This window comes from Quercus lobata, chromosome 12, assembly GCF_001633185.2.
Source record: "Quercus lobata isolate SW786 chromosome 12, ValleyOak3.0 Primary Assembly, whole genome shotgun sequence".
In the NCBI taxonomy this organism is placed as follows: domain Eukaryota; kingdom Viridiplantae; phylum Streptophyta; class Magnoliopsida; order Fagales; family Fagaceae; genus Quercus; species Quercus lobata.
The window spans coordinates 12373839-12401694 of NC_044915.1; the positions used below are offsets into that span (position 1 = coordinate 12373839).

Here is a 27856-nt window from a genome sequence, read left to right on the forward strand (position 1 = left end):
GTTTGGATGATAAGTAGGATGCTAAATTCCATGCTATATTGTCTATTCTATATAGGCACTCGAATAGAGCTTGAGAGTAAACACATTTGTTGAAGTTTCAGGGGTAATCTTGACGTGACGGATGTACCTAATTGTGCAGCGCAGCTCTTGCTGAAAATGGCAGTATACAGTAATGATTGGCATGGGTTGGCAAGGTTAATGCCATCTACATCGGGCAACTGGCGTGATGATGATACTTAGGTACATTTCCTTTTATAAGAAAAAAAAAACTTTTGCAATTTTTTATGGGTGGAAGAAATCTCATTATTCCAAATTAAAAAAAAAAAAATATATATATATATATATTTATATTTATATTTATCCACTTATCTGGTAATAAGATTAACATTTGACAATGGTTTTACTTCTTTCTCAAAAAAAAAAAAAAAAAAAAAAAAAAAAAGAAAAGAAAAGAAAAGAAGAAGACAATGACTTACCCTTTTTTTTAAAGCCAAAGTAAGAAATTGATTATTTTCCTTACAATAGCATTAATTTAGCAATTGCTTGCAAATCCTCTTATCCGGTAATATCATTAAGTTTTCAGATACGAATTGTTTTGGCCAATTCGGCCGCGAGTGAGAGTTTTTTAATTTTTTTTTTATTTCTTATTAAAATAGGAGAGGTTTATATAATAATTAACACACTACATATCAAAGATAATTACAACAAAAGAGGTGTAGTGCCATCAGAAAGTTATATGGATTAGAGTCTTGGAGAATTTTTAAAACATAGATGGATAAAATTTTAAGGATTCCATTACAAAGTTATTGCAAGAACAAGAATGGATTCAAAGGGCAATTACATTTCTTAAACATAAGGTGGTCCATCAATTAGATGCCTTGCCCTGGCATTCCTCCACCTAGTTGCATTTTAATGAGACTAAAAATTCACTTGAAATCCAACATATTCTAAATATTAAAATTAATAAGGTACAATTTAAAAAAAAAAAATCCAAACCCACAAATACATAATGTCCCAATAAAACCCAATTCAAATTGTTGAATTTATTTATTTTCCTTTCTTAAAATTTGTAATACATCATAACAATATCGATTTATACGAGTGTCTTATTTTCATCTTGTCCTCTTTTTAATGTAGGAAAAATTTGTATAAGTGAGAATGAGACATATTAGAGTAGAGAAAGAAATTTTAAAACTGATCCCACTTATCGGTCCAAGTGAATTTTCTCTATAATTCTTTAAAAAAAAAAAAAGGGTCCAAATGAATTTTCTTTTACAGGTCACCCTTAAACCCACCTACCTCTTTAAAGCTCAAACCCCACTAAAAGGAACTGAAATTTGAAACAGAGAAAAAGGAAAATAAAAAAATTAAATAAAGAAAATAGTAAATGCCAAAATAAGACGGTGAGGTAGTTCTTTTTAATGGATAAAAATTTAAATTAAAAAAAAAAAAATCATACTTGCAATTTCTTCCATTCTTTCTTCCACGGACACCCCATATACAGTTACACACACTCTCTCTCTCTCAAAATTAAAGCAGAGAAGCATCGAAACAGAAAAAAAAAAGCAAAATTTTTTCAATTCCACAAAAAGAAAACACACAAAACAAATAAAAAAGCAAGACCATCATTATTTGTGCAACCCCTCTCGATCTCTCCGCCGATCTTTTATTGTTTTCACAAAACACTTTTTCAAAATACAAAAACAACAACAGATTCACATTCACTTCCTTCCTTCCCTTCAGATCCCTTCCTCTCCACAGATACTCTCTCTCTCTCTCTATTCGCCCTTCGTCTCTGCTTTTCCCAAAAAAACTAACTTTTTATTATTTTTTCTTTTTCAATTCTAAATTTTGTGTTCACATTTCATCAAAATGAGCACAGGAGAGCTCCTCAGCATCGAACCTATCGAACTCAAGTTCCCCTGTGAGTTTGTCTTTTCGCTATCTCTCTCTCTCTTACGGATCAGTTTTTGTTTTTGTTTTAAATTTTTTGGTTTTGGTTTTTGTTTTTTTGATGATGTCTAGGGTTTCTTTTCGCTGTTTTATTTGTTTCTGTTTTGATTGTTTTTGTTGTTTTCTGTTTTGTCTTTTTCCTTGTTGTTTTTATAATTAGTTGAATTGAGGAAGCAGATCTCGTGTTCGCTTCAATTGTCAAATAAGACAGATAATTATGTTGCTTTCAAGGTAAATCTTTTAAATTTCTGCTTTCCTCGTTGTATCAATTATTGTTGTTTAAGTGTATGATGCTCTATGTTCTGTTTGGTTGCTGAGAAAATGTTGGAAAATAGGGAAGCTTGAAAGTGTGATTTGTAATTTCCATTTAATTAAGCTTAACAAGTGCTAATTTTTGACTTAGTTGAGCTGAACTAGCTGAATTTTTGTTTCTTGTCAAGGCATATGACATACAAATCTCAAACTAGAAATGTGGATTTGGATATTGATTTCTCTCGTGACGATTTGATTATGGTCTCAGGTGAAAACAACGAATCCAAAGAAGTATTGTGTTCGTCCGAACACTGGAATTGTCTTGCCACGGTCCACATGTGATGTTATAGGTGCCTATACTGATCATCTTGATTTGTATTTGTTTGAAATTCGATTTGTATTTTTAATGATTTTGTAAATGTTTGGTGTTGATTTAGTTACCATGCAAGCACAGAAAGAGGCTCCTCTTGACATGCAATGTAAGGACAAGTTTCTCCTTCAGAGTGTAAAAGTAAACGATGGTGTGACCATAAAGGAGATTACCCCAGAAATGGTAAAGATCTAGTGCATTGTGATGTATCTCTATGAGTAGTTTAGGAGGTTTAGGTTGAATTTTATAATTTAAGCTAGTGGGTTTTTAAAATTTTATTTATTTATTTTTTTCAGTTCAATAAAGAGGCTGGACATATGGTTGAGGAGTGCAAATTGAGAGTGTTATATATATCTCCACCTCAACCACCTTCTCCGGTACCAGAAGGGTCGGAAGAAGGGTCTTCACCAAGGGGTTCTGTTTCTGAGAATGGAAATGCTGACTTCGCTACTGTGAGTACATAAGTAGTTTTTCATGTATTGGTGTAGTAGTTTTTAAGGCTCTATTCTTTATATACATGGGAACGCTAATTGTTTTGCCATGTATTGATTGTTACAGTCTACAAAAGCCTTTGAGCCTCAAGACAAATCCGCAGAGGTAACCATTGGAAAAAGAAATCTTCTCCCTGAGTGTCTGTCTATGTGCTCTTGTTTGTGTTACTTGGATCTTAGATAGTTTTCTGGGTTTTTATTGTTTGTAAAGGTCATAATGTTTGCTATGAAGGTACAGATATCTGTTCTACTGTATTCTAGATTTTTTTCTCCCCTTCAATTATTGTCCGCCCAAACAAGAGCTATTTACAGCTGTAATAGCTGTATTCCATGCTGAATTATTAGCTGAGTTTAAGACTAAATAATGTTTACTACATATCGTTGTTGGCCTAAAATAACAGAGGTAATGATTTCTCTAAATTCATAAAATGTGCTAGCACTGCCAACACTTTCTTCTACAATGAAGACACTTGGGAAAAAAGATTGCATTAGTTTCCCTAATCTTTTTCAATGCTGTCAATTGCTGTGATCCTTCCTGTTCAACAAGAAAAATGCATAATTCCTTATGCAAGACACTTTGTTTGTGTCTTGATTATTATCTGTAATTGTGCATTACTTGAATATTCATAATTTCTTCTCTTCCATGTTCAATTTTTCTGTTGGTTATTAATTTTGAAAACAAGATTCTGGTGTTGGAAGTTGGAGGAAATAGTATCTGATTTTTCTCAAAGTTCCCAAGTTCAGTAATCTGCAGTCATTGAGAAGAAAAAACTGCGGCAAACATGTCACTTTTTTCTTCCAACTCTTTCTGAGTTACATTTTTTGGGAGTTTGAAATTGTTTGTCATATGGCAATGTGCTCGTTTTGTAAAACTAACTATTATGCTGATCTAAATATTCCATCTCTTTCCATGAAATAAACTTGATGTGCTTTAATTGCTGTCAACAAAATAATAATACTATATAAGGTTATGTTCTATTGTCTGCATTAACTTGAGATGTAGTTGAATAGTGCGAATGCTTTATACTTATTTATGTGATATGTATTCATACTTGAATAGCAAATGATTTGATACAGCTGCTTTAGGATAATTTACTAAACCTTTTGTGGGGTTTTCAAAGTTAAATCACAACATGTGTGTAACTTTTCAGTTTTCTCTTATAGGGAGGATCTATCATTGTAGCTTATGCTTATAATGGTTGTCCATATGTGTAAATTTATCCTTACACAAGAACAAAACAAACATATGCATAGATATAACGTTAGTTGATAATTGTGGTGATTTAAATAAGATAGTTTAGTTTCATGAAGTTCACTTTGACATTAATGGCTCCAAAAAAAAAAAAAAAGTATGTCCTTTGTTTATGAGATTCCCCACTTGCTTTCATTTTAGCCTCACCTGATCTTTCTAGCTAGTCAAAATTTGATGGGAAGGTTTATCACGGACTTCATCTTTTATTTGTAGTGTTTACTCCTTTGAGAGTTAGCAATAATTCTTATTTATTGTATACATCCCATGAACTAGGGTGAAGCCCTCTGATTTTATTTACATTTATGGATTTTTTTTATTACTTTTAAAAAAAAATTAAGAGAGATCATCTAGGTGCCTCCCATCAAAGCTGCATTATTATTCCACATATTAAGAGAGCCAGTAATTTCTTTCATCAGGGGCTGAAATTTTTTTGTTTTTCACAAATCACAATTGGGTTCTTCCTACTATAGGACTACAAATTGGCGTCTTTCATTTACAAGTTATTACAATTGGGTTCTTCCTACTATAGGTGTGTCTGGAAGGGTTTTTTTATTTTTATTTTTATTTTTTTTAATGTAATTTTTTTTAATTAAAAAATACAAAATCAATAAATCCTTCAGCTTCTGGAATATGGAGGATTTATTTTTACCTACTGACCATCTTGCATAGATAATGGATCTGGGTGGAACAGACAGAGACAACCTGCTGAAAATTTTGGAAAGTCTTTATATAAAAAAGCTTTGCGTATTTGAGATCTCCAACCCGCCATTTTTCTTTTTGATGAGACCTATTTCTTCCCTTCTTCCGAATAGCTTCATTTCCTTCCACATGTGGCAATATACACAGTTTGGGGGTGAATTAAGTAACAAGGATTTGTTTTTCTATCATTGTTTTTGTTGTGTTTGCTAAATATAATTGTAACAACCATGATAGAGTGTGACATAGCATGTAAGGTTTGCAGCTCTGCTAGAGTTGGATATTCATTGTGTACGTTTTATGTGTAAAATTCATCTTCCTAGGCTTGCTACATATTGAGTGGTTATCTAAAATTAAAAAAAAATAAAATTGAGAGGTTACTTATGCTTGATAATACTGGAAATTTTTGCAGGCAAGTTATCTAATTTCAAAACTGACTGAAGAAAAGAATAATGCAAATCAACAAAATAACAGGCTTCGTCAGGAACTGGTGAGATTACTGCAACTTCATCTTTAAAAAACTTCAACTACTTTATATATATATATATATATATTTTTTTTTTTGGGGGGGGGGGGGTGTGGTTTGCATGATAAAGAAAATAAATCTTGTCATTCTTAAGTTCTACGGTTATCAAGTTATGCAGAATTTGCAAGTGCTTGATAGGGCACTTGGTTGATATCTTTTATATAATATTTGTATGTATAAAAACAGTTTGAAAAGCATTGGTTGTTATTTTTTTTCCATGTCAAACTACCCTTTGAAATTTGTTTGAGTCATTGTCTATCCAGTGCCATATTAGTGACTTTTACCGGCAAGAGAGAAAAAAGAAGAAGTAAAAAGTAAAAATATACTTATGACATAGTTGGTCTATTACCAATTGAGTTAGGAGTATTCAGGAAATGTGATAAATAATGGGTTCAGAATGTCCAATGTGGTGCTCCTTTCTCACCATATTTTCTTTTGAAAACATTGGTTTCTCTATATATCCCTTTGGATGTCACAACTCAAAAGTTAAATTGTTAAATAATGTCTGAAATGGCTTCAATTTATGCTGTGTTTATTTATATTGAAAAACCAATCATGAGTTGAATTATTAGACACTCTGTTTTAGGACATGGGTGAAAAGTAATAGGTCTTGTTATTAAGACTACTTAATGAACTTGGCTTTCTTCATGATGAGGGTAGAATGTTTCATTACTTATAGTAGATCAGGGGAGTTTGTACTGGTGGAAAGTGTAGTTAATATAGTCATTCGCGTAAGAGAATGGTCTGCAGTGCAATGATGCTTATGGTACTATCCATTGCCCCTTTTGAGTATCTCTAGGGAACATTAGATTCCATGATATGTAGGTCCCAACATTTGACTGGTGTTCTGATACGAACATATTAAGACTAGATATGGGACACAATCATTTGTATGCTGCGTTGATTGACCTTATTAACCCAACTTTTTGGTAGGCTAACCAATAAAAGATGTGTCAAATGTGCTCTTTTTTGTGAGGATTTTTTTTGGGGGGGAGGAGGCAAGGGGAAAGAAAAATTATTTAAATTTCTGGGAGTGATACTTATTGCTTACTCTTTCACATGAATGGTAGGCATCATTTGTGCTCCACTATTGCTCTGGTAATGCTTTTCTGCATGTATTTCAGGCCTTTATGTATATTGAAAAATCCTTTTAAAAAAAAAAAAATAATAATAATAAAACCGATAAAATTTTGTGAAGTTTTCTGTTGCAGAAATATGGCTGTGCTTTCGATATTTGCAGTTGCCATGTATCATGTGCTACTTTTAACTTCTATCTCACAAAAATCACAACGTGTAGGAACTGCTGAGGCGTGAAGGCCATAAAAATCGTGGTGGCTCTGGTGTCTCCTTCATGATTGTCATCTTGGTTGGATTGATTGGCTTAATTTTGGGGTATCTTATGAAGAAGAAGTAAAATTGTGCCAGCTATAGATCTTTTGCATATATTGTCCACAAATTCCATTTTGTTTCTGATCATTGAAGGATGATGATGAAAAAAGTAAAAGAAGGTAACTCGCAAAGGACGGTGCTTTTCTTGGTTTAGCTTTGTTGAAGTAGTAAACTCATTTAGGTGCAGTCAAGGGATGGGTTCATGGTCCTAGTTGCTTAACTATCAAAGTATTGTGCGGTAACTCATTTTTTGGGAACGCGCATTCTTTTTGTAACTTAAAGAGGATGATTTTCTTTGTTTTATTTGTGGTTCCACTTGGGAGGTTCTGGACTTTCTGATAGTGGTAGTTTGGTAATAGTGATTACCATCAATAATCTTATACATCCTCAGTTTGCTGGAAAACACATTTGTTCTTTCCCCCCCTTCGATTATGATTTATTAATGGGGTGCTGCTTCGAAGGAAATAGGATAGCATGCAGTCTCAAAAGTCTGAAACCCATCTAATCCTGATAGCATAACCCACCTAATCCTATTAGCACAACCATGACGACTGATTGGATAATGACTACATTGTCCATCCAAAGAAAGAGGTCCATGATAGTCCTTCACTTTTGACCCCCTCCGCCCTTTATTAGCTCTTAATAAGTTTTACTCTTAGGACGAGGGTCAACTATGAGGCAAATGAATAGGTCAACAAGATCCCCCAATTGGTTGTGCACTAATGCTTCTTTTCGCTACTCTCTACGGAGTTTGTGGATATCATTTTAAAACCATAGGGATGTCTCTGATATGGAAAATTATTAGATCCCAAGTATGGTAAGTGCTCTTTTCTCTTACGTTTATGGTAGATATTATCATAAATTTAATTAGTAGTATCTATCATAAATGAGGAGGGAGCACTATGTTACTACCGTTTTCCAAGAGCATCTAAAATTACTCTTAAGATTATACTGCATTTCTTCATTTTTGTTATAAACTCATTCTGCTGTGATTAATTTTTTATTATATCTCAAATGTATTTAACTATATAAAAGAGTCTTACCAATCTTGAGAGGTTTACCTAGAAGCCTTTTGTCAGTTGTGTGCACAAAAATTGTAAAATTGATGGGTGAGAGTGAGATATGTGTGTATAGAATTGGCATATTTTTATATTAGAATATTTTATGGGCAAAAAAGGAGTTTCATTGCAGAGTCTGTTGGAGGCCTTTGAACTTATAGCATATGCGGTAAACTGTTGTATACTGGAGGCAAGGTACAAGTTAACTTTTTTTTTTTTTTAAGGGACAAGTACTAATTAATTTGTTGCACAATTGAGATATATATTGAATATTCTCTCACAACGAAGCAAAACGTTTTAAGACCAAGTCATATAACAGTGATTTTATTCTTAATATTATAAATTAATTTACGGCATGATATATTATGTGATTATTCATTTGAATGCACTAAAATAATATGTGAAAATTCATACCTTTGGTTGTGAGCTTATTATATTATCGTGAATTGTTTTACTATTTTTATTATTTTTAAATGCTTTAAAACCAAGACATATAAGATACGGGTGAGGATATATAAATATATATTTTATTTTCAATTTTTAAAAATCTCTCCTAACAAGAAATTAGTCCAACATTCAAAGGCATTACATGTATAATATATGACAAAGTAATTAATCAACGCAAAAATTCAACAGAAAAGTTCGAATATTATTCCTGTGAAGACTCCACAAGTCAGCGAATTTGCCACCATCAGAGAGGAAAACAAAAACTTCAGAAAACAAAAACTTCAAAATTAAACGAGTTATAACTAAGATGAATTTGAGATTGCTTTTATTTATTTATTTAAATAGCTATATAAGAGTAAATTTGTACATCCCATAAAGAAATAATTTGAGAAGTAATCATATATAAGTTGGATTTCAATCTTATCCAAACCCAAATTTAAAGTGATTGAACAATTATTATTTGTAGTAGTCGTTAATCTATGCAATGCGTTGAAAAGATTTGCAAAAATGTGTAACATATAAACACTCAATTATTGATGAAACAATTTCTACATTGTTAAAGTGAAAACTAAAATATTAAGAAGACTCCATATCTACCATGTAAAGATCATTAGCACCTTGGTCGGAACACTCTGCTTATCTAGATGAAGTGATTTCTTTTTTTTTTGGTGGGGTTATAATTGCTTTTGAGAGATTGTTCAAAAATTGGGTGTGAAGTGGATCTCTACTCTAGGTGGATTTTGTTCTCTTTAAGCGCTTATTTGTTTTTTGTGAATGTTTCTTTTTCCCTTGAGATTTTTTATTTTCGAAAGGATATTTATGTTGTATTTGTTTGGTTTTGTTACTTTCTTGGAAAACTAGTCTATTTTCCACTGAATTAAACAAAATTTGTACTGGTCTATTAATTTATTTATTTTGGATTGGTAGAGGAATTCTAATTAATGGTTTTGGTGATAAAAAAGGATATTTGGATGACCAGTTTAAACAACTTCAGAAACTACTGCAAAATGAGAACAATCCAGATTTTGTGGTTGATTTTCTATTTTCTTTAGCGATTTTGAGAAGCTCTCGAACAATATTTCTAGAGCTTTGTGAGTATTTGTTATCTATGTGGTTGATTTTTGAAAAAAGTTTGCTAAATGATTTATATATTTTTTATGGGTAAAATGAGATACTTCACTAATAAGTAATATGTTTAAGAAGAGAAGTATATGTCTTATGCTTCGTAATTGTTCGTAAGTCATTGTTAAGAAAATTTTAGCTTCACAGTTATGACATCGATTTAATCTTTGTAAGTATGTGTTTCCACGTTCTTACAATGAAAAATATTTTACATAGTTTTTCATTCTTTGCTCACTTGCATCATGACTGCTAGCACTACAATTATTGATTCGAAAACAGAATGTAGCATTTTCAAAAAACTAAAGGCCAGGAGCAAGCTAAAAAACTAAAGTTGTACTTAACCAAATGTGAGAAATTCTACGAGCGTAATAAAATCTCGTGACAGTTTCACAACATTCTTATTTTGACTTATAGTAGTTCCTATATAAATTTTTTTTTTTCTTTCACAACTCCTGTACCACTTTTTCTTTACTTCTCCTCCCCCATATTTTAGGAAAATCTACTATTTAGAGTCCGTTTGGGATCCGCTTATTTTGTTGAAACTAAATTTTTTTTACTGAAAGAACGGTAGATAAAGGTATACGTAAGCTTAAATGGTATAGTGAGACTCATGAATAGTATCAAAAAGTGTAGTGGACCCATGAATAGTAACAAAAATAAACTGAATAGTAAAATAAGTCGGCAAAAATAATATTTGCCAAACAGACACTTAGGGTTCGTTTAAATATCGCTTATTTTGCTGAAAATTGAAAACACTATAGCAAAATAATTTATAAATGTGTGAATAGTACCGTGAGACCCATTTTTAATAAAATTTTTGTTGAAAAAAGAGGTTTGTGGCTCCTGTGAACAGTGCACGAGACCCACTAGACAGCCACAGAACGCGCTTCTCAACACAAAAAAAAAAAAAAAAAAAAAGCCAGACCCAAGACACTGGCGTTATAAGCTGTATCCAAACACTGCTTTAGTGTTTGCTTGTCTCTTGTATATTTGGTTAGTTTTTAACTTTTACTAGTTTTTATGTATAGTTTTTTAAAATCTCATTTTTTGGAAGTATAATTATATTTTAGCACATTTTTGAAGAAAACAAAACAGCAAGAAACTAAATAATAAGCTAATATCAAACACATGCTTAGCGTTCTTTATCGATTTTTTTTTTTTTTTTTTTAAATACTAGATTATTATGCTTTAATTCTGTGAAAACTATATGATGTTATTAGATTATTATGCTTAATGTTTAGTGAATTTGATGGTTCATAGAATTAATCTAATAATATTTATAATTCATTAGTCTATTGCCCCAACAAAAGCTTATAATTTTTTTACAACAAGTGACATGTTAAATCACTATAAGTCAAAATAAAATAAAATAAAATAAGATTATATAGTGACTCGCTACAACTCAAAACAAAGATGTTGTGAAATTTTGTTATGTCTCTAAACTTTCGAGTTCTCATGGAATTTAGATAGGGGTGGCAAAGTAAGCCCTAACCCATTTGCCCACCCAAACTCGCCCACTTTAATTGAACTCAAACCCACCTAATTATTAGTTGGGTTAAACGGGCATCAACCCAATTAGACCTAGTGATTATTGAGTTTTAACTAAAAACCTATTAAACCCCATTAAACTCAAAAATAATATATCCAAATTCAACCTAGCCCTTCCCATAAATAAATATAAAAAAAAAAAAGCCCTCAGAAATTTCAGTGTTTCAGGGTTTTCATTTTCCTTCATTTTCTTGGCCTCTCTCTCTCTCTCTCTCTCTCTCTCTCTCAGAATAATGAGGCACAACAAACATAGCACAGAGACTAGTGGATTTCTTGATGTGGCGGCGTGGGGGTTTCGGCATTTGTGTTTGTGTTTTAGAATGGATTTCGAGCTAGGTTTTGGGTTGTGTTTCTATTTCAGTATGGGTTTCGGCATTTGTGTTTGTGTTTCGGTGTGATTTCGGGTTGGATTTTCGGTTTTGTTTGCATTTCAGGTTTGCGTTTCAGGCGTGGGTTTCGGCCTCTCTCTGCGTTTCGGGCTAGTTGTTCTCGATCTGTTGGTTTTGATCTGGGTTACTCATATTTCTGCTCTTTTTTTGGTTTTTCTAATCTAGTTTTCTACTTGTTTTTGCTCATATTTCTGATTTGTTTGTTTTTTTGGTTTTTTTGATTTGGTTTCGATTTGCGTTTTTTTTGTCTCAAATCACCAAGTCTCGCTTCTTAGGAACCATATCCGTTTCTTATAATGCTTTTTTGTTTGTTTGTTTGGTTGCTGAGAAAGTGCAGGAAATGGAAGCTAAATGCTTAATAAATTAGGCCCCTTTTTATGTTTTTATTTATTTATTTATTTTTATAAATTTTGTTGTTTAGATAGTGCTGTTTGCATGCCAAGAAAGTGTGGGAAAATAAAAGGAGAAGGATGATCCAATTTGAAGCGATTTTCTTTTCAAGCTTGTATCTTTTGTTTAATTTGATTTTTTGGGAAAGTAGAGTGAAGACTAGAGAGAGTGGAAAAGGGAATCCAAGAAAGTGTTGGGGGTTTTCACTTTAATGGCATTTTGGTAATTTTGATAATTGGGTAATTGGGTGAGTTGGGGTTTACCCATAATAATTGGGTTGGGTTGGATTTGGGTTAGAAGCAATTAGTTAAATGGGTTTTAATAGGTAAATGAGTTTTATATACCCAACCTAATTATGCCCACCCCAAACCTACCCAAACCCACCCATTTGACACCCCTAAATTTAGATAAATTTATGATTAATTTTCTTTAGTGGTAGCCATCAAAAAGGGAATTCTTTGGTGGTGATCAGAAGGTGCATATCCCACAATAGAACTTCGCATCATTATCCTAAAATCTTTAAAAAAAAAAAAAAAATCTCCATCCTTTCCTTAAAAAAAAAAAAATAAATTCTAGTAGTTTCGTATTATTATTATTATTATTATGTGCACGAAATTAAAAGTTTTTCGTTACTTGTTTAATAGGTTTTCTTAAGATGGCAAGAATTTAACATGAAAATTCAATGACAACTATAAATACAAAGGAACTTGGACACATTTGTGAAGGAAAAAAATCTACTATAAAAAAGCCAACTAATTAAGAATATAACTTTAAGAATTGTTATATTTACTATTTAATGGAAAGTTATTTAATACAAAAATGTGGAAAATCATGTTTATACCCTACTATTTTTAGAATTCTATCTAGATAATGTGAATGCTAAAGCTTGTGTACTCTCTACGTTTGCTTAGTATGGAAACATATCATTATATATTGGTTGTGATAATATGAATTGTGATATTTGAAAGCTTGACTCATAAATATTCTCACCTTTGCTGAAGCCTATATAAACCCAACATATGCAACCAATTTCTTGCAAGTTCAAAAGCAGAAGACAAAGAAGATGGTGTACAATGTTTCGTTCATTGACCATGTGATAAGGATGGTGGGTCGTCCTCTAAAACTATACTGGAGGATATTTGTGCGTAAGGATTTTTGTCTCCATGGCTAGTGGCTGCGATGTGTTGTTGTCCTTGGTATATCACCAGACTGATGGTGGCTAATCAATAAAAGTGTTATTTGGCTAAGTCCTTTCCTTTTCTTTCTCTTTAGTTTTTGGTATTGATTGTAGTTCATGCATTTCTTTGCATTAATAAGATAATCTCTCTCTCTCTCTCTCTGGGCAATGCCTTTGAGTTTAATTCGTCAAAAGATTTTGTTTTTAGACTGTGCTTGTTAATTTTGTTATGTTAATTAAATTGTAGGACTCCCTAGTCCCATAGGGAAGAACGTAAAAAATATTGAGAAACAATCATTTTGAATTTCCAAAATTTTTAAATATGTGAGAGTTCTTTGACTCCTCTCTCTAAAGCAAAATTTGTTAATGAACCCTCATATATCATATTGTCATAGTCCAACTCTCACATGCTTGAAAATAAGAACTATTTGGTGAGCTGATCATTTCTTCCTAGGGTTTTTTTTTTTTTTTTTTTTTAATAATAAATTTCCTGTCGAGTAACACTTCCATGTCACCGAAGGAATTACTGCAATTTTATATTTCTGCTTAAATTTGGAAGATCTACATATACAATATTGGGTCAATCCTACAACCAAAGAGGTCCTCTATGTATAATATTTACATGGATGTGTCTCCTCTTGCAGTTTCTCTATTTCAAATTCATTTTGAGAATTCCAACAATCAGACAATCACAGTTTTCTTCCCTGCTCTTGAAGTTGCTCTTGTGCAAAAACAATGTATATATTAGAACCAAGAATTAAAAGCAATGGCCAAATAATAATAAGTACAAAAAAGAAGAAGAAAAAAACAGTAGCAATAAACTACATGGTGATGCTCTCTAGATTTATGCAACATGTTAGTCAAAATTCTTGATTCAACAGCAGCATACTATTCAAGCAAAAAAAGAAAAAGAAAAAAAAGAGCAGAATAATGTGGTATGAACACAAAGTATATAATATCAAACCTGGCTTAGCAACAGTCCAAAGTGATGGAAAATCTCAAAAAAGTGCATAGAATTCAGGAGCCCATATAACGCAGGTCAAATCATATGACCATTTTGCTTAAGAGTCAATCTTGTATTTTTCCTACCACCGGGCCTTCTGCCCAGGTGGTACCCGATCTCCCAATGATCTATCAACTCAGGGGTTCTATCCTTGTATAAACACTTACCCAGCACAAAAAAAAAAAAAAAAAATCTTGTATTTTTCCTACCACTGGCCTTGTAGTCAAGTGACACTCGGATTCCTATGTAACCTGTTACTCGGGGTTCTATCCCCCGCACTTATCAAGTAAGAAAAAAAAAAAAAAATCTTGGATTTTTCCTTGTGCTACCTTCCAGTGTAAATGAAAGTATACACTTAGCCAGCACAATCAACTTCACTACAAATGTCCTAGTCATCTTAGATGATGCTCATCTTATATTGTCTATTTGATGCTATCTTTAGCTACTCACAAATGTATCAGATGTCATTCAATCCATTGTAGTGTTATCAATCATCACATTCACAAACTTATTTCATGGACATATATAATAGCCTAGCATTTGGTACTATCAAATTGAAATGGACTTATATCCCTAACATAATGATGAGGTACAGAAAGTGTAGTGTTGGTACACCAACTTCACCGTCAACTTCTCCACAAAGTTTATCACCACCTTCAAAGTCAACCCTTTAATCGGCTTCGACTCAACCTCCAATATTCCCCCCTCCTACTCCTCCACCTCTGCCACCCTTTACTTCTCCTACGCCATTTCTCTCTGAGAGAATTAGAGCAATGCTGTGACTAGCGAATTAGTCACTCCACTACGTCCAATGGGAAAGTTTAAAATTATTAGATTAGAGGAAATAAGGAAAATGGGTGCATTATCAAATTAATCTAAGTAACTCATAATGCAGAGGAAAAGATGTCATAAAACTCAATCCTTAAACTTTGGAATAAAATATTTCACTTACTATATACCACATGATAGAGTTTAGTAACAAAATTGGTTATAACATAAGGTTACAACTTTACTCAATAAAATAAACATTATTATATATTTTAAAAATCTAACCGTTGAATTGCATGTTCTTTATGCTCTCAATACACATGTTAAATTTTGTGTCAATTGAAAATTATTTACTATATGATCTTCAAACTTATATTTTATGCATAATTTTAAACTACAAAAGTTTACAATTTAAATAATTTGTTGATGATATAACTATTAATATTTAATTTCCTAGAAACTTTGCAAGTATGGAGGGTATAAAAAGATAATTTAATCCAATTTTGAATTTGTCAAAATTTATCTCCAATAAAAAGATATTGTAGCTAAATTTTGTCCTATACTACACATGTTAATAAACATATTAGTAACAATATTTGTTCAAGGTAAACCCTATTTTCATACTAAATTTTGATTCTCAAACTACCCCATTTCTTATATGATAGATAAAAAATTATAAGGAGTAGATTTGAGAAAAATTAATTTAGAGTTAAACATATATTTGAACATAAACATAACAATAACATTACAAATATAATTATAAACACTACAATGTGCGACTGCAAGATGGTTGGCGAGAGGGGACGACCTTCATTCAGTGCAATTATGATCTTCCTATAATACCATTCTATGGAAAGTAAGCATTAATGAAAAAATTTGAAGTTATGACTGAATTTCATATTGAAATAAAAATAAAAATAAAAATGAAGTTTAAAATGAAATTGAGAATGAGATAAATTAATTGCCATCACCTCGGCGTGTCCTTTCTCTCTCCTCCAGACACTACATAGTATAGCAATTGTATTAGGGTTCAAATGGGAGAATCATAATGTGACATCTATTCTATACCCAACAACATTCTTCAGACTATAAAAGGAATAAGTTGTTGAACCATTAGGGTAAGAACCATGAGAGAACAATAGAGAAAATGGTAGAAAGTTTGTAAAGAAGTGAGATAGAAAAAAGGTCTTTCCTTTAGTGAAAACATTACCATTGTGTGAGGTAAACCTCCACTGTTACATAATACAAAGATTGACAGAGCAAGGTATATTGATCCTTACTCACCTGTGGATTTTTTTTTTTTTTTTTGTTTTTTTTTGTTTTTTGTTTTTTTTTGTTGTTGTTTGTTTTTTGTTTTTTTGTTTTTTTTTGTATTTTTTTTTTCCAATAGAGAGAATTCAAAAGTACATATCATTGTTTATTCACTTATTCATAATATTTCATTTCATTAGTACTCAACTTCTCATCACTTAAAGTAGAACAACCTGTTAATTTGTTTGTTTTAAATAGTTAATTTGTTCCTCTCTTTTCTTTTATTTTCAAAAGCATCCATATCCTTGATCTAAACCATTAGAGATGTTGATGCCATTTTAAATTTATTTTTCTTGATGACTTTTGTAGAATAATGCTATGCTTTACCAAGAATCTTTGTCTATAACAAGTGCCACAAGCTTTATCATTGCTCTTTTCAACATAAGAAAATTTATCTTGGATATAAATAGCATGTCCTATGTCTGACTCTCTCTCTTTTTCTCTCTATACACCCCAAGGGGAGAAATTATAAGGTCCACATGGTGGACAAGTGACGTGGTCCACCATTCTACTAAAAGACTTACATTTGTTTAAAATTGCTGAGTTAGAATTTTTTTTTTTAAACAGAAATTGATTACCGACTTAGCAATTTTAAACAAATGGTAGTCTTTTAGTGGAATAGTAGACAAGTGATATGGTCCACCAGAGGACTAAATAATTTCTCCCCCAAGGGAGTCTTTTGATAAAAAAGCTCATACAATTTTTTTATGAAGTCCTTAGTTAGCGGGTTTGAGTGAAAATTAAACTATAACAAAAATTAAATAAGGAATTCTATAAGGACTAAACGTTGGTTGCTTTTTGATCATGCTGGCATGCTGCCTTCTAATAAGAATAAGGGTGAGTTTGGTTCAGTTTTTTGTAAAAATGCATAATGAAAAAATGGAGTTTTCAAAAAGTGTATAATGAAAAAATGTATTTTTAAAAAGCTGAGTGTTTAGTAAAAACTGTTAAAAAGTGCTTTTTGAAAAAGCTGAGTGTTTGACTAGCACTTATAAAAGTGGAGGTTTGAGTTATAAATTACCAAAAAGGACAAGATATATATATATAAGTGAATTTTTTGTTTTAATTATCTCTCTTAATGCAAGTTATGGACACAACATTTTTACAAAAATTTCACAATAAAGTCTATATGACAAGTTGTTAATGGTAGATAAGAAAAATAATAATGTCATTAGTAAGTTCAAATGAGAATCAATAACAAATTACTGTGTAAAATTTATTATGAGAAGTGTTACGTTCACAACATTTTTCGCAATATTTTCACAACAAAATTTATGTGGAAAGTTGTTACTAGTTCTAATTTGAACCCACAGCTGAAATTATTTTTTTACTATTCAATATTAACTAATAACAATCTGTTACTTAAAATTTATTGTGAAAATATTGTGAAAATATTACAGTAGCATTTCTCAATTAGGATTTTTTATTTTTTATATTATTTTTCCTTTTTTCATTTCACTTTCAACCATACGTTTTATTTCTTTTTCTTTTTTTTCTCCTCCACACACTGTCCACTATCTCTACCCCTCTTTTACTCTCCTTTTCTCCCCCATTCTCCCTCATTCATCAGAACGTTCCAGGAGCTCTTTCTTTCTCCAGCTCCCTTTCTTTTTTTTTCTTTTTTTTTTCTTTTTTTTACTTGATTCCAAAACTCTCTCTGTGATAAGAAAATTTTCCTTTTCTCCCTCATTCAAGAACATTCCAGGGAGCTCTCATCTTCGTGCTGTTGCTCATCTTCGTCCCCAACCCAGTCCAGATGGGTCAGTTGGCTTTTGTCCTTTGTCTTCTTTTTTTTTGCTTTTATTGTTATGATTTGATTAATTTTAAAACTATGTTTTTGAGTTTGTATTCTGGTAATCTGATTATGCTTGAGTTTAGAGATGTTTGAGAGAAAGATTGTTGTGTTTGTTCTGTAGCAGAGAGATGAGATGAGGGGCGTGAGGTTAGGCATTGAGAGAACTGAATAAATTCATGGGTATTTCCATAATTTTATCTTCAGCAACGGTAACCCATCAAAACGCGCAGTGCGCGTTTTTATTTATGGACCCTCAGAGGTCCATAAAATTTCCGCATTTAGTACGCGTTTTTGGCCTATGCCCAAAACGCAACTTTTATCAAAAAGTTTTGTTTTGGGCTTAACCAAACACATTTTTTAGGCTTGGCTTTTTTCAAAAAGCCCTTTTTGGGCTCAAAATGTGGAAACAAACGGGCACTAAGTCTAGGGCCACAAATTGTGGCACAACTTGTGCCGCAAGTTGTGGCACTAGACTTATTCTTTCAATAATGCGATGCCTTATTTTTACAACCTCTTTTTGGAAACCTAAATGGTCAAGCGTTGATAATTTTTCATTTTTTCGTTATGTTCATTATTTCAAAGAGAGAAGTTGAGCACTAATGCAGGATCCTGGTAATGCTCAATCTTAGATGTTTCAATGTGTATTCCTGAATAATCTCATTTTTCAATTACTCAACCATTTCATTTCAACATCAACTGGTCTGTGGCCTTGGTCTTGGCATTCGGACCGTATTTGAGTGGAAAATCGCCCTCATATTTCATGCTATGTATATATGGGCTTGGCTTCAGGGTTTCAACTTTCAAGGGTTGGTGAACAAATGTGAAATGTTATTGTTATTAAGGGATAATCTTTATTATCATTACACACAATCCCAAATCCAAGCAAAAAGCTTAAACCAAGTCTAATTCTTAAGCAAAAGTTCTAAACCAATTATTATGATTCTAAATCTCTGATAACAATTACCAGTTCTTAGGCAAAGTACGGGAAAAATCGGCAACCAATTAGAGAAAGAAGGAAAAGAGAGACATTTGAGATCCAAAAGTGGACAAGAATCTAAGCATAATAAAAAAAATAAAAAAAAAATAAAAAAAAAGAAGCAAAACCAGGACATTTCTTCCATTCATTTGTTTCATAATAACAAAAGAGACCTGAAAATATCACCTTTGATTCCAATTTCCCAACCCTACTATCCTAAAATAAAAAGGCAAAGATGTGGGATTCTTTTACTCTTAAGGCGTTTCGTATGGAACTTCAACTTTGAGAACGCCATTGTTGATTTGGGCTTTGATCTTCTCCTTGTTGAACCTGACTAGGGGATTGATTTTGATACAGCAATTATACTTGCCACCTTCAAGGGAGTTTTCCACGTCATAGTACAAAAAATCATCCTCAGTCCAAACCTTGAGACCCTTCTCCCCAACATCAGGCAAGTCCACCCTTAAAAACACAATCTTTTTTTTACAGGGTCCATATAGCAATTTGCTGCTTCTATAGGCCCTGAATAAGGAATGGATTATCAGAAATGGGTGCTTCCTTCATAGCTCCCAACAGCCCCATTTTGAACTTGGCGTACACGGTCATGGCTTGAGACTGAGAGTGATTCTAGTTGTTGAGGAAGAGGGAATTGACAAGAACACGTGAGGAAGCCATTGATGAGGACTGTGTGTGTGGGGGTTTGGTTTTGGTATGAAGTTTTTGAGTTTTGATAGGCTAATAATGTATTGATCCCTTGTGATGAATTAATTAATTAATTAGTTAAGTTAATTAATTAATTCAATTTGCATGCAATAAGCGTGATAGCACAAACAAATCACCAATTAAGTTGAAATGCAGCGGAAAATAAATTGACATGGTGATTTGTTTACGAATGGGGAAAACTTACATGACAAAAACCCCATCGGGTGATTTTAAGGTCACCACTCTCGAGAGTCACTATTATTACAACAAGTGGTTACAAGTAAAGGAATCCTAGTATCTTATACCAACTTATAGTTGAACCCTTACCCCAATACCCAATTGGACTTGTTCTGTAGTGACAATTTCTCATTTCAATGCACGGCTCCCAGTACGTGACTAACCAATTCGATGCGAGGATCCCAGTACGCAGCTTACTCACCAACTTGAGAAAGATGTTAGTTGCAAAGTTCTTTAGTTCATCAACACGATGAAGATCACAAAGTTCCTTGGTTACAAAACCCTACGGTGTACAAACACAATAGCTTTTTGAATGAAAAAATGAACTAGGGCATATGTTTCCGGTTTATAATATGCTTGTGAAAAACTTTTGCATTGAGTTGCATCAGCTGTGACGGCCCTTAAAACAATCCTTATATATGTTTAGGGTTGTGAGAAAAGAAAACCCTAATATCTATACTCGGATTGGATGAAAATCAGAACTGAAAATCTAATTTTTTTAAACCTCGATAGATACCCTATTTATCGAGTAGCTGTCAAGTATCGAGCTTAAACAGCCTTTTAAACCTCGATAGATACTAGCTATCGAGTTTTAAAATCCAGCACTTCTTCACTTGATTCTTGGACAGACTTGCATGACTTTAACACTTGAACTTGAAATCTTGTTTCTTGAAGCATTAAATTCATCCTAGATTTACCAAATTACCAGTAAAGTACGTTTTGTCAAAGAATTAGCCAATTCTATATTGACATATGTTCCTAACACACATATGTCCTAACAATCCCCCCTTTTTGACAATCCGTGACAAAATCACAACAAACAAAGGAACATATGAGAGAAGTCATAAATCACTCAACTCATACTCACTTGTTGAATACAATAAAATCTAACCTAACACAAACTCTTGAAAAACTTTGCAAGAAGAGAGTTCATGGCAAGAAGACTTTGACAACTTGTATTTCTGAAACACTTTAAACAAAACTCATTATGGCATTTTAGTGTAAAATAGAAATAAAAGATTGCATACAATTAATAAGAATCATGTGCATAAAGAGAGAAAAGAAACAACACATGTAAAGATAGGTGAATAACATACATCAACATATATATATATATATATCCAAAGATAAGTACAATGTATGTCAAATGGTCACAAGACTAGTATACATGAGGTAAATGAAAAAGAAAGAAAAGAAAATACATAATAACCTCACTACATCCCTAAAAAAGAAAAGACACTCCCCTTAACAAAAATATCTTACGCTAACTCTCCCTTTATGTACATGAATACTCTCATACCAAAACTACTTCCCCTTTTTGTCACGAATGACAAAGGGTAAGTAAATCAAGCAGTCATCACATCATCACTGGGCGAGCTAGCATCCTCATCCTCATCATCATCATCGTTGTCATAGTTACCATCATCGTCCTCGTCCCCAGATGCCTCTAGAGAAGGAGAGGGAGACTCTACGAAGCCACTAAGGCGAGCCTGCCATTGAGTAATACGGCCGACATGGGTGTTCACCTGACACAACTCATCACTGAGTGTGTCAAGGCGAGCATCCATGCACTACAGCTGCGCCATGACCGCTTCAAGGGTCACACCACCTGCCGATGAAGAAGGAGCAGAAGAAGCCAAAGGAGTCATTGTCTTTGTCCGTGGCTGCTTCGGTTAAAGTTGGGCCTCGCTCCATCTGACGGTAGCCGCATCTATGACACATATGACTGAAAAATGAGGAGACTCGAGATAAGAGATAGAAAAATGACGAAGAATCCGCGTAATAGCCGAAGGAAAAATAAGCTTATTATGGGTCGCCGTATTCCTATAGATATCTATGAGGGATAGAATGAAGTGAATGGGAAAATCAATAGAGATTCTCTCAAGAAGGGATAACAAAAATCGAGCATGAGACTCTGTAATAAAGTTGTAGTGAGATAATGGATGGAGAATGAATGTCATCACCATGTTAAGGAACCTTGGACCTTTTGCAAAGCTCGAGCAAAGGGTGTTTTGATGGTCACCCCAAGATGAAGGTGTCTTACAGAATAGAAACGAGAGTTCGTCATTGGACACAATCCTCAGATGATCGGAACTAGGGTAGTCAGGATGTGTTACCCTAGGAACGTGTAGTACCTCGGATACAATATTCGGAGTGACTACAATGTGCGTACCTCAAACGCGAGTGATAAAATGAGGTACAGAATAGTCAAATCCATGCATATTAGAGTAAAACTCTTGTATGATCATGGTGGGACAAGTGACCGAGATGCCACACAGTGACTCCCAACCCCGACTGTAGATGACAGTGGGAAGGTCCGTATCGGAAAAATCCAATAGAACGTCTTGGCGTTCCGAATGAATGCCTTGTCATGAGAAGTTCTCCAAAAAGTCCTTACGGGCTTTATCATCATGGAATTGGATGTGAGATGGAGTGGGGTCAGAAGGGGAAGAAGAAGAAGATGCCCCGGAACGAAAAGGGTTCCGAGACAGAGTAGATTTGCGTTTAAGTGCCATAGAGCAGACTAACGCAAGAAAGAGAGAGGGAGAGAGAGAGACACGCAGAAAAGCACCAAACAAATCAATATAAGAGTATAAAGAAATGAAGGTACGTATGCATGAAAATGCATGAGCATGTGATATACAACATAAAAAGCATCAATCCAAACCTAGTAGCACACAACAATTCAACATATATATCACACATCTATAATGCATGAAAATATAGTTAAAATGCAAATGTAATGCAATGCATGATGATTTGAAATCATTTAAAAAAACCCATCCCAAAAATTTTACAAAAACCTCCAAAATTTTGAAAAACCCTAAAGTTTATCAACAATCCCAAAAGTTATGTAAAAAATCATGAAATGCATGATAAAATGAGAGAAATAGAATCATACCAGAGGAAGAAATCAACCTTGAGACCGAAGATTGAGTGGGGAAGTGATTTGGAGTGAGAGAGAGGTGTTTGGGAAGGTGAGAAGTTAGAAAGGATCGAGAGAGGTCAAGGAGAAGTGAGAGAAATGTCGCGCGGACCCTATTTATAGAAATCTCAGTTTCTTGATGGATCGAGAATTAAAAATCGAGTAGCTATTGAGAGGTGTCTACAGCAAAATAACTTCGATGGATCAAGAAGCTATTGAGCACATCTATTGAGTATACAGAAACTTCCTCGATGGATCGAAAAGCTGTAGAGAAGCTATCGAGATTGAATCTCAAGAATCTTGATGGATCGAGACTGTGATAAAAGCTATTGAGAAAAGAAGCTCAAAAGGCTCGATAGATAGCCTAACTGTCGAGAGGTATCGAGAAGTTGTCGAGATTGCTTAAAAACAATTTTTCAAAGAAGAGAAAAACACATACATGAAAATGCAATCAAACATGCTACTCAACTAAAGATCCAACCAACATTTTAAGCTCTCAAACACATCTCTCATGAAAAAAAATGTCAAGCATTTAGATCCAAAAGACACACACACACACACACACACACACAACAAGTCTAACCAATTTTATATTTCAAAAACAAGTTAAGATAGTTTGGTGAGCATACATTAACACATGTATTCCCTGTGATGGCCAAATCACATTGTACCTACACATGTATCAAGAGTAGCAAAGATTATTGCGTGTTGTGTGTGAAAAATATCGCAAGATTGCATAAATGTTTACACATTATAACGATTTGAGATATAAGAAAATCACTTTAACTCACACATAATCATAACTGTTTGATGGGGACTATCACCTTCGAGGTACATCTTATAACTCCCACATCTCCTAGAAGACACGCTTGCAATCATATATAAAACATTTTGATTTTGATTTTTCTTTTAAGCAAACCGTGCATGGACATATAAAAGAGAGAAAAGAAATACCTAATGATGTTAAGTTTTTGACATTGCTCTTTTGCTATGCCAAAGCATACGAGTGTCATTTCATGATTGGCGGGCAACAATGGTGAGATGGTTATTTTTGCCTTTCTTCTAGGATTTTCTTGTCCTTCTTGTAAAAAAGAGTGATATGAGTGTTAAGTACAAGAGATTACTTAATCTTACTCATCACAAAAATAAGTCACAAAACTCACTTGCTTAGTTGTGCATAGAGATGCTCATTTAAGTTACAAAAGATACAAAATTTAGAAAACTTTATTTCAATGGCCATCCAAGGTACATAAGTACCAATGTACACAGACACACATTACTTTTGTATTTTTCTGAATTTTCAATTTTTTTTTTTAGAAAAAACAAAATAAAGTAAAACTGAAAAATAAACAAACAAAAACATGTTAAACAAAGCAATATATAAAACTAGACTGACTCAAAACATGAAAGCAAAACACATAAGTAATGCAAAAACAAAAACAAGAAAGGGAGAGAAAAAGTGACTAGATCACTTGGAGCCTTTTTCCTTCCATACTTTGGAAGAACCTTTTTGTTTTGCAAACCCTTGAACCGGCGGTGAATGGGAAGAATTGAAACCGTTCAAGTTCGAAAGGAACATGAGGCTTTGAGTAGATCTCCAAAAAGAGCAAAAGAGGATGGAAACTGATTCTGGTTTCCTAATGAGATCATGTTGTTACTTTATTGAGTGGCTAACCACTTGTAGTAATTAGGTTGAGTATGTACAGCTGCTCCACAGTGATGACAGAGATGCTACTTCTTCTATTCTGGCTTTTGAGTGTTTTCCTTCTTAGCCCTGGGGTTTTTAGTCTCTTTCTTATCCTGCTTAGGGGGTGCTCCTAAGATAGATTTACCTTTATTAGTATGAGAAACAAAAACAGTAGTACTAGTAGAAGTAATACTAGGAGAGGAGAAATCATACTCTAAACCGGTTCGATTAGAAGCAGATTTCTGAAGACTAAGCATTTCATCAAGCTTTGCACTTGAAGTCCTTTCCAACTGAGCTCTAACTTGGAATAACTCTGCCTCAAGTTTCTTGGTCTTCTCAGCCAAGAAGTTGTTCTTAAATCTCAGTGTTCCAATGGTCTGATTGGCTTCATCAAATTTCGTGGAGATTTCTTCTCATTCAAGCTCCACTTCACTAAGCTTTTTGGTGGCGAACCTATACAACTTCTCATGTTTTTTCGAGACCTTGTATAATTTTGCATATGCTGTGTGGATATCATATTATTCGTCCATCTTCTTAAATTTAGACTCCACCAAGTCATCTTCTTCATCCATATCTTCAACAATCCCCTTAGTAGGATTTACAGTGGCAGTGAAGGCATTTAGATTCCATCATCCTCATTGTTAGAATCATCTTCAAGCTTGGTGTCGCTTAAGGTAGCAGCAAGTGCCTTGCTCTTCCCAATGGTCTTGAGATACGTAGGGCACTTTTGTTTCATGTGACTGAAGCCTTGACACCTAAAGCATTTTGGTCCTGAGGGAATAGTGTACTGACAGCCATCCCTAGTATCCTTCTTTCCTTTGTCTTAGTTCTTGAAATGAGACGAACTAGACTACTTGCGGTCTTTATCAAATCCTTTAGTATTGGCATTCTTCATAAAATTTTTGAATTGCCTGGTGATATAGGATTTCATCTTAGAATCTTCATCGTTTAAAGACTCATTAGTGTCATTGCTCTTGGCCTTTAATGCCATGCTCTTTCCCTTACTAGATTTCCCTATCTTTGTCAAACCCAACTTATAGTTCTGCAGATTGCCAACCAGCTCTGTCAAAGGAATTTTATCAATATCCTTTAATTCCTCAATCGCGGTGATCTTAGCATGAAAACTCTCGGGTAGAGATCTAAGCACCTTTTTAACAATCTTGGGTTCGAGAATGGATTCCCCAAGATTAAAGGCTAAGTTTACTATGTCCTTAAGTTTGGCATAGAACTCATCAAATGACTCATCTTCCTCCATCTTAATCTCTTCAAAGCTATTGGTAAGCCTCTGAAGTTCTGTCATAGTCCATGCTTCCTTCGCAATTTCAGTAAAGGATATCTTCTTGAACTTCTCATTTGTGACCGCACTGAATAACACATTCAATGCCCTACTGTTGAAATTTGCTGCCTTGATCTTAGCATCATCCCAATTGGCTGGTGCTTCCTTCGGCTTGGTTTAGCCTATCTCTACAGCTTGCCATACCTTTTCATCTGATGATTGCAATAAAGCTTTCATGCGTACTTTTCAATATGCATAGTTAGTGCTATCAAATAAAGGTGTTATAATGAGAGACTGTCCTCTATCCATGACAAACATGGGTCAATGGATCACACAACAAAGATTAACCCTAATCAGAGTGTGCCTATTCTGATACCACTTGATAGACCAAGAATGTATTGATCCCTTGTGATGAATTAACCAATTAATTAGCCAAGTTAATTAATTAATTCAATTTGCATGCAATAAGCGTGGTAGCACAAACAAATCACCAACTAAGTTGAAATGCAGGGAAAAATAAATTGACACGGTGATTTGTTTACGAATGGGGAAAACCTACACGGCAAAAACTCCATCGGGTGATTTTAAGGTCATCACTCCCGAGAATTCACTATTATCACAACAAGCGCTTACAAGTAAAGGAATGCCAATATCTTATACCAACCTACAGTTGAACCTTTATCCCAATATCCAATTGGACTTGTTCTGTAGTGACAATCTTTCCTTTTAATGCACGACTCTATGTATTTGACTAACCAATTCGATATGCGGATCCTAGTACGTGGCTTGCTCACCAACTTGAGAAAGATGTTAGCTGCAAAATTCTTCAATTCATCAACACGATGAAGATCACGAAACTCCTTAGTTACAAAACCCAATGGTGTACAAACACAACAGTTTCTTAAATAGAAAGATGAACTAGGACATATGTCTTCGATTCACAATATGCTTGTGATAAACTTTTGCATTGAGTTGCATCAGTTGTGTCAGCTCTTAAAACAATCCTTATATATGTTTAGGGTTGTGAAAAAAGAAAGTTCAAACATCTATACATGGATTAAATGAAAATCAGAACTGAAAATCTGATTTTTTTAAACCTCGATAGATACCTATCTATCGAGCAGCTGTCGAGTATCGGGTTTAAATAGCCTTTTAAACCTCGATAGATATTAGCTGTCGAACTTTAAAATCTAGCACTTTTTCACTTGATTCTTGGACAGAGTTGCATGACTTTAACACTTGAACTTGAAACCTTGTTCCTTGAAGCATTAAACTCATCCTAAATCTACCCAATTACCAGTAAAGTGCATTTTGTCAAAGGATTAGCCAATTCTATATTGACATATGTTCCTAACATGATTCACATATGTCCTAACAAGCTTTTTGCTCTCAAAGACATAGTGAGTGAGTTGAGTGATTGAAAATAAAAAAGCTTCAATGCTTTTCAAAGCTCCAAATAGGAAAAGAGTATAGAGTATAGAGGAGACGTATGGTGTACAGACGCTTGGACTGTTACGCGATATTTGGGCCACGTGTTGTATCTGGGATGGTTGATTTTTGTTTTCCCTCTCCTTTAAAACAACCGGGCGGGTCGATGAAAATTATATAACAAATATTACAACTGTGTAAAATAGTTATTGATGGTTGAGATTAAGAAAAAAAAAACCAACTTTCAATTTTAGCCCTTAAATAAAAAAACTAATTGATTAACAAAATTAATAAATTAGTCAATTGATAATTTCATGTTGATCTGTTTAATCGATAATCAACTTGAAATGATTCGATTCATTTAATACATGGACTTTGAGTTCTAAAAATAATTGGGTAATTAAATTGTTTTTGGGCCATGTGTCATTTATGGGATGGATGGTTTTTTTTTTTTTTTTTTTTTTTTTTTCACACATTCAAAATAATATTGAAAATCTTGTACACTCTTTATTGCACATTTTATATACACTTCTTTTAAAATACAATTTCAATTAAGATTGTAAAATTGTGAAATTTTAGCTAATGTATACCGTAAGTGTGTAACAACGAGCATGAATTATTCTTTTAACAAGCTCACTACTTTTCAAATTTCATTTTTGTATAATTTTTCTCTCTCTCTATATTCAA

The 27856-nt window shown here is 33.4% G+C and overlaps 1 protein-coding gene across 1 annotated transcript; it reads left to right on the forward strand.

The window, feature by feature from the left end:
• Positions 1-1467: 1467 nt before the first annotated feature.
• LOC115971532 (vesicle-associated protein 1-1-like) lies at positions 1468-7265 on the forward strand. Its single transcript, XM_031091511.1, has 8 exons — positions 1468-1924; positions 2114-2184; positions 2474-2555; positions 2643-2758; positions 2872-3027; positions 3134-3172; positions 5427-5504; positions 6838-7265. Exons 1-8 carry the CDS (start codon positions 1873-1875, stop codon positions 6952-6954), a joined length of 711 nt encoding a protein of 236 aa, XP_030947371.1. The 5' UTR covers positions 1468-1872; the 3' UTR covers positions 6955-7265.
• Positions 7266-27856: the final 20591 nt, after the last annotated feature.

Excerpts from the sequence above, each read along its gene's own strand:
- LOC115971532 (XM_031091511.1), top strand. The coding sequence starts at position 1,873 with ATGAGCACAGGAGAGCTCCTCAGCATCGAACCTATCGAACTCAAGTTC. Across the intron at positions 2,185-2,473 it reads ATAATTATGTTGCTTTCAAG|GTGAAAACAACGAATCCAAA; the intron begins GTAAATCTTTTA and ends TTATGGTCTCAG. Across the intron at positions 5,505-6,837 it reads ACAGGCTTCGTCAGGAACTG|GAACTGCTGAGGCGTGAAGG; the intron begins GTGAGATTACTG and ends CACAACGTGTAG.